General features: G+C 39.3%; 1 protein-coding gene across 1 annotated transcript in view; it reads right to left on the bottom strand.

The window, feature by feature from the left end:
• Positions 1 to 6,906, bottom strand: part of LOC121925237 (nucleoside diphosphate kinase 7-like) — a 98,777-nt gene that overhangs the window by 82,627 nt on the left and 9,244 nt on the right. Inside the window, exons 2-5 of the mRNA XM_042457121.1 lie at positions 6,703 to 6,869; positions 2,093 to 2,203; positions 1,434 to 1,484; positions 534 to 609 (exon numbers count right to left, since the gene is read on the bottom strand). Coding sequence (XP_042313055.1) covers positions 534 to 609; positions 1,434 to 1,484; positions 2,093 to 2,203; positions 6,703 to 6,869 — 405 coding nt within the window. The remainder of the gene's footprint in view (positions 1 to 533; positions 610 to 1,433; positions 1,485 to 2,092; positions 2,204 to 6,702; positions 6,870 to 6,906) is intronic.

The following is a 6,906-nucleotide window of genomic DNA, read 5'->3' as shown; positions in this document are numbered from 1 at the left end:
GTGACTCCTAGCCTTATTTTTAATCTGTACTTCCAGGGATTTCTTCTTCTCCCTCTTACATTGCCTGGTGGGAATTGGTTTTTCCCAACTGATTTTCCTAATTTGCATATGTTAATGGTTTTAAATTGTTTTCAACTGTTTTAACCAAGTTTAAAATGTGTTATTTTAAACTGTCAATTTGTTTAATATGCTTTTAGTCTTTTAACTTTTTAAAAGATTTTAAATTGGTTAAACTGATTTTATTGTACACTTTCTTAAGATTCTCATGATATAGGGTGAATTAAATAAATACGCTTTCTAAAAGCCTCGAGTGTTAAAAACACCACAATATTATTTTGGCAGCAGCCCCAAAGGAAACTGTTCTGTATTCGGTTAGATTCTTTTCTACATTAGGTGTGGAAACTCTGTACCCATTCTTATCTTGCTGCACTGCCATTCACTCAACCACCACCACACTGCTCATAAAAGGCTGGACTGATGTGAACTGGAGTCCAAAAACAGCTGGTCCAGAAGCATAAGCAGGTATGTTTCACCTCACCTGCAACCCAGTTTTTTTCACTGGAGAGGCAGAGATTGATTCTGTGATTTTCTATATCCAAAGCAGGCTGTCTATCAGATACAGGATAGGATACAGGACAGTCAATCAATCAATCCATGGCTTACTGTCTCTTCCCATTTGCCCAGTTATTACAGGACAATATCAACTGCTAAATAATCTATTAATATTGAAGAAATGTATATGCAGCTTTCATAGCAGCTTTATATATTATTTATATCTAGCCTTACGTAGCAGCTTTTATGCATTAGAAGCATAAAAGATATTTCAAAATGCATATAAAGTGACCCTATTCTGAACTAAAAAGAGCAAACTTTAAAACCCAGCACCCAATTCCTCAAGAAAACTGAACCATTAAATTTTAAAGATCTGCTAAAAAGCCAGTATAGGTGGAACTATGCCTACCTATTTTGAGAGAAAGTTTTAAAAAATGTGAGGTGTCCCTGAAAATGCCTTGTCTCTAGTATCTGTTATCAGATAGGCCCAAACAGGGCCTCAAGACACATCTTAAGGCCTGGGCACAATCATGTGTATTCAGGCAGTTCTTCAAACAACCTAGTCCCAAATGGGTTAAGGCTCTAAAAGCCGAATTAGCAAATATCCAATTGCTGATGCTTCTGAGGATCACAATACTGCTCTTGCTGATGTCATAACCCAACCTAAGGTCAGTGTGTGGTAGTTCTTATTGCTCCTTGCTCTCTTCAGGATGATGGAGTAAGCCAATCCTACAAGTCTCTTTAGACCCCTCTATATCAATACAATACCATACAATACTATCAGTGCAATAGTGTAAATATCCCATAATCAATAAAGCAAAAATAACAATTAATCAATTTCAGTAAGTTCAATAGTTTTATACACCGAAATGTATACCTACTTGTAATAAGGCTTAGCTTGATGGTCTGCATGAAAATCAATTGCTTCTGCCCTGAAAAAGATGTATTTATTATCAGAATATGCATGTAGTTGCAGTTATGGCTGGTTGTTTCAAATGAAATTGTAAAATTGAGACGGTGTTTCTTCTGATATTTCCATATTTTCTTTTGTCTCTGTATAGTCACACCCAGTTTCTCCTATTTCTTCTTGCCTTTTCCCATTTCTCTCAGCCTCATAAGAAGGCAGTGGCTGAATAATTTATTCTCTGAATAAATATTCCGCCCCAAATCCTATGATATCATCATAAGTCAAAGTCAACTTGAAGGAACATAACAACAAATCAAGAGATTTGCTGGAAAGTAACTGTGGGAAAGGACTATTGCCCTCCTATGTTGCCTGTGGATTTCCCAGAGACATCTGACTGGTCACTCTAGAAAACAGGTTCTAGACTTAGTGGCATTCTGCAGGCTTCTTTGTAAGTTGGGAAATGCTGATGAAATGCTTTAACTTAGCGTTGACTGAAAAAAGAGGCATAGATTGGGAGTAGCCACCCACTTAAGGTAAGTATAGTTCCTTTCAGGGATTCTTCTTTGTGAACAAGTAACAAGAATTTTAAAGTGTAACATGAATTTCAGTATATCCCCACTACTGGAGCTTTACCTTGTAAGTTGCATCATTTTGGCCTTAGTTATTGTAAAACCAGAATTAATCATAATATCGATGACTTCTCCAAGTTTAAGTGCAGTATCAGGCTTTAATAAAGCCAAGGTTCTAAGGAAGAATAATAACAAAGTAGAAAAAGGTATCAAAATATGACTTATTAGATTTCTTCCCTCATAGATGCAGTTATAAGATAATATTACCATACCAATTAAATCCTCCATGTAGAAGTAATTTCACCTTAAGATCTAAATAATGAAAGTGGAATCAGCAACAAAAAGTTCTCAGCTACAGACATTTTGGCCACAGTATCACTGACACATCTACCCCAGGAGTGATGCTGCTCGTATCTAGAATGAGCATGTTCCAGCAGATCTTGTAGCATCTGTATGCATGAAAGTAATTATAAGAGTCTAAAGGGATATTTTGCATGCTGTGAGTGCCATCTTGATACCAGTGTCCCTTATCTTTAGTTATCATATATACTAAGTCATATGTGTGCAGTGTCTCACTTATATTAGCACAAGTTCATGACTTCAGAAGAGACCAGTTTGTTGCATTGTAATGAAATTGCTGCTGAACCAATGTAACTCCCCAAATATAGAAATCCAGGTTCTACCGCAGAGATATTACTGTTTTTTCCTTGTGAAACCCTTTTTAGACACTGACGAAAAAATTATACTGCAATTCCACAACACAGTACAGCTTTCAAAGCAGTATGTATAGTTCTGCCACAAATTTAAACTATCTTTTATGTCAATGTGGAGGATGGCATAAATGCAGGCAAGCTACCAGATGATAACCATAAGACTCATAACTGTTAGGAGTTTGCCACTAATATTTTGGTGGTTGAGAGGTAGAAAAACTAGCCTAACCTGTGAGTCATCCCAATTTTGTTGTACTCTACTTCCTGCAATCCTACACCATTGGATATGCTGATTAGGGAGTAAAATTCCAGCAATATCTGGAGGCCACAACTGCTTTACCTTGCTATATAGCCTGGTTCAGTAAATTCACAATACTGGCAACAGCTAACCACCTGCAACTTGTCCTGCCCACTCCCTGTGGAAGGATAAAGTAGAAATGTGGCTGATAATTACAAGCCACTAAGGGCAAGAAAAGACTATAGTTCTTTTCTGTACTCTGGCTGTAAACTGCTTTGACAGCCATCCATAAAAACAACCAAAACTCTCCCCTTTTAATTCTTCACTACTCATTTTTACCTGAGACTAATCTAATCTTTCATTCTTAAATTTTTAAAAATCCATCATGGAAAAATGGTATATTTTCCCTCTCCCCTTATGTAATAAAGTACAGATACGCTCTCTCTCTCTCTCTCTGATGGAAGAAAAACACTACCCATCACTACCAACAGTCTGGCCATAGTTTATACATTTGAAAATGAAAATATAATGTTTTTAGAAATTGTATCTTCTCACCCAGAGCTGGAAGGTAACTATTTTCTAAGGAGTAACTTGTATTACTAGTTACTTTTTAGAGTAACAAACAATACATTTATTTTTGCCTACAACAGCCATGGCTCTAGTTCCCTGCTTTCCAGTGAAAAAGAATGAACCATCTGCTCATTACTAGATATACTGGTGTGCTGTAAAAGGCCCAAAACACATGGGCCAAATGGCGCAGATTCCAGCCGCATTCATGGTGTAGCGTTCTGATGATCTATGCCCTGAATGCAGCTGGAAGCTGAGCTGAGCCCGCGTCTTCCAGAGACCCGATTCAGGCTTGCAGCAGTGGCCCAGAAGTAATTTATAAGGGGTATTTCTCATCAAACTGAAAGTGACAGGTGGTCCGCCCCTTTTTATAGGGGTACAAGAGATTAGTCCCTCCTCTCTAATTTGCGACTCCTAGATTTTTGGGTTCTCTGGTGCTTTTGCTTATAATTGAGAGCATCTTATTGTATTTTTCCATTGCAAGAGAAATGAAGGGTGGGGGAGGAAGGACGGATATGTTTTCTTAGTGGCTTGACAGACTGCCCCAAAAGGGCGGGCTGGAGGCACCTGTTTTTGCTTCTGAGGGATGCTGCAGCAGCTCACAAATTAACAATGGACATTTAGCAAGGGCAACAAGGAGGGTGCATAAATATTTCCTCAGCTAAGCCAGACTACAGTCAGTTGGCATTTCATAGAATCATAGAATCGTAGAGTTGGAAGGGACCGCAAGGGCCATCCAGTCCAACCCCCTGCCATGCAAGAAATCTCAATCAAAGCATCCCCGACAGGTGGCCATCCAGCCTCTGTTTGAAGACCTCTAAGGAAGGAGACTCCACCCCACTCCGAGGGAGTGTGTTCCACTGTTGAACAGCCCTTACTGTCAGGAAGTTCCTTCTGATGTTGAGGTGGAATCTCTTTTCCTGTAGCTTGCATCCATTGCTCCGTGTTCTGTTCTCTGGAGGAACAGAAAACAGGCTTGCTCCCTCAATATGACATTCCTTCAAATATTTAAACAGGGCTATCATATCACCTTTTAGCTTTCTCTTCTCCAGGCTAAACATCCACAGCTCCCTAAGTCATTCCTCATAGGGCATGGTTTCCAGACCCTTCACCATTTTAGTCACCCTCCTTTGGACACGCGCCAGTTTCTCCACATCCTTTTAAAACTGTGGTACCCAGAACTGGACACAATATTTCAGGTGGGGCCTGACCAAAGCAGAATACAGTGGCACTATTACTTCACTTGATCTAGACACTGTACTTTTATTGATGCAGCCTAAAATCGCATTGGCCTTTTCAGCTGCCTCATCACACTGTTGACTCATGTTCAACTTGTGGTCTACTTGGACTCCTAGATACCTTTCACATGTAGTCTCCTTAAGCCAGGTGTTCCCCATCCTATATCTATACTTTTCATTTTTCTTCACTAAATGCAGTACCTTACATTTTTCTGTGTTGAATATCATTTTGTTAGCTTTGGCCCAGCTTTTCAGTTTATTCAGGTCATTTTGAATTTTGATCCTGTCCTCTGGGGTGTTAGCTACTTCTCCTAATCTGGTATCATCTGCAAATTTGATAAGTATGCCCCTAATTCTGTCATCCAAGTCACTGATAAAGATGTAGAATAGCACTAGGCCCAGGACAGAACCCTGTGGCACCCCACTGGTCACTTCTTCATCCTCTCCAGGATGAAAAGGAACCATTGTTGAGCACCCTTTGGGTTCAGCCGGACAACCAATTACAAATCCATTTAGCAACGGTGGAAATATTTGTACATATTCAAAAGAAAAATAATGCAGGGTTACAGCGAGATTAAAACAGTGTTGGACAAGCTATGATATTAAAAAAGATTTTTGAATTAAAATCAACTTGGTGGGGAGGTTTTAATTTAATTAGGTTATTTCAATGCAAATAAAATTCACAAGAAATGTGGCTACTTAATTCAATGGTGAAAAGACACCTTCCTTTTCCTGTAAAGCAGGAATGAGCAACTGTGGAAGGCTGGAGGCCACATTAGCTGCTCAGGAGACCTTGGAGGGTCTCATACTGCATACTACCCCTTAGGGGACTCAAATATAGCTGAAATGCCTCAACACCCCCAGAAATCATTTGGGGTCATTTTGGAGCAAGACAAATGTTGGGGCGAGGGGAAATCTCACAAATGGATTGCATTGCTAGTTTCTCTCCTGTACTTTAGAGGAGAAGGGCAAATCTCCTCTGAATAAATCTTGCCCCCCCCCCCAAAAAAAAAATATCTCACGATAAATTCACTTTAGGGTCACCTTGAATTGAAACCCTATGCAGAATGCTTCCCAGAGATGCTTTCAGGGCAAGATCTTTTTTTATGTTATTTCAGCAACTCTTTATTTTTTTTCACTATTGAAGGAATTAGTCTGTCATCTGGTTTAAAATTTTACACCTGCTGCTGAATTTTTCATATTTGTTTTAATTGTGCCTTTTCCGTGTGTGTGTGTGTTTTATGTAATTAATGTGTTGGATCCAAATTTAGGGTGTTATCAGTACTCCTCAATTATAGCAGTTTGATATACTCTTGACATAGTAGCTTACAGAATCCTGAGATCTGTAGTTTTGTTAATTACTTAGAGCACTCTTCTGGAAAGCTATAGCATTCCCTTCCCCTGAGGCTAAGAGAGTACAATTTGTCGAAGGTTTTATGGCCCAGCTGGGAATCAAACCCTGGTCTCCAGAGTCGTAGTTCAACAGTCATACCACTACACCTATAAAAAGGGATGGGGCACCTGTCACTTTCAGTTTGATGAGATGTATACCTTATATACTACTCCCAGATCAGAACTGGGTGCATGTGGTTGCCACACGGCACCAGCAAATGGTGCCAGCACAGCCTCATGCCTGGCCTGTCTCTTTTGGGCCCAAGTTGGAGAATGGGAGTTTAGGAGGTAGGGTTACAAGAAAGGATTGCTGTGTAATGTATTTTGCATTCTTCTCAAAATATACAATATGCAGTGTCTCAGTTGGTCACTTAGGAAAACCAGTGCATATTTTCTTCTAATAACTTGTTAGTATTGAGCAACTCAGCAAGTTACCTTTCTGAACCATTATAACAATAATGTGTTGTTGAGTGATCAAAGTAATAAGTAACTAGTTCCTTTAAAAAAATATTCCAAGCTTGGTTCTCACCTTTCTTTGCTACTCCCCAACATGCGGGCAGTGTATTGATCCCCATAGTCAACCAAATTGAGGTGTCGAGAGTAGATTGTAATTTTGTTTCCCACAAACAGATCTTTAAAGTGTAGATCTTCATATTTGGTGCGATTGAGAAATCTGCAGCGGTTCTTCATGTCATACTACAGGGTAAAGAAAGTGAGTTACTTTCATGTTCAC

This window comes from Sceloporus undulatus, chromosome 3 (assembly GCF_019175285.1).
Source record: "Sceloporus undulatus isolate JIND9_A2432 ecotype Alabama chromosome 3, SceUnd_v1.1, whole genome shotgun sequence".
NCBI lineage: Eukaryota > Metazoa > Chordata > Lepidosauria > Squamata > Phrynosomatidae > Sceloporus > Sceloporus undulatus.
The sequence above is the reverse complement of the archived record's forward strand: the minus strand, read 5'-3'. Positions and strand labels throughout refer to the sequence as shown.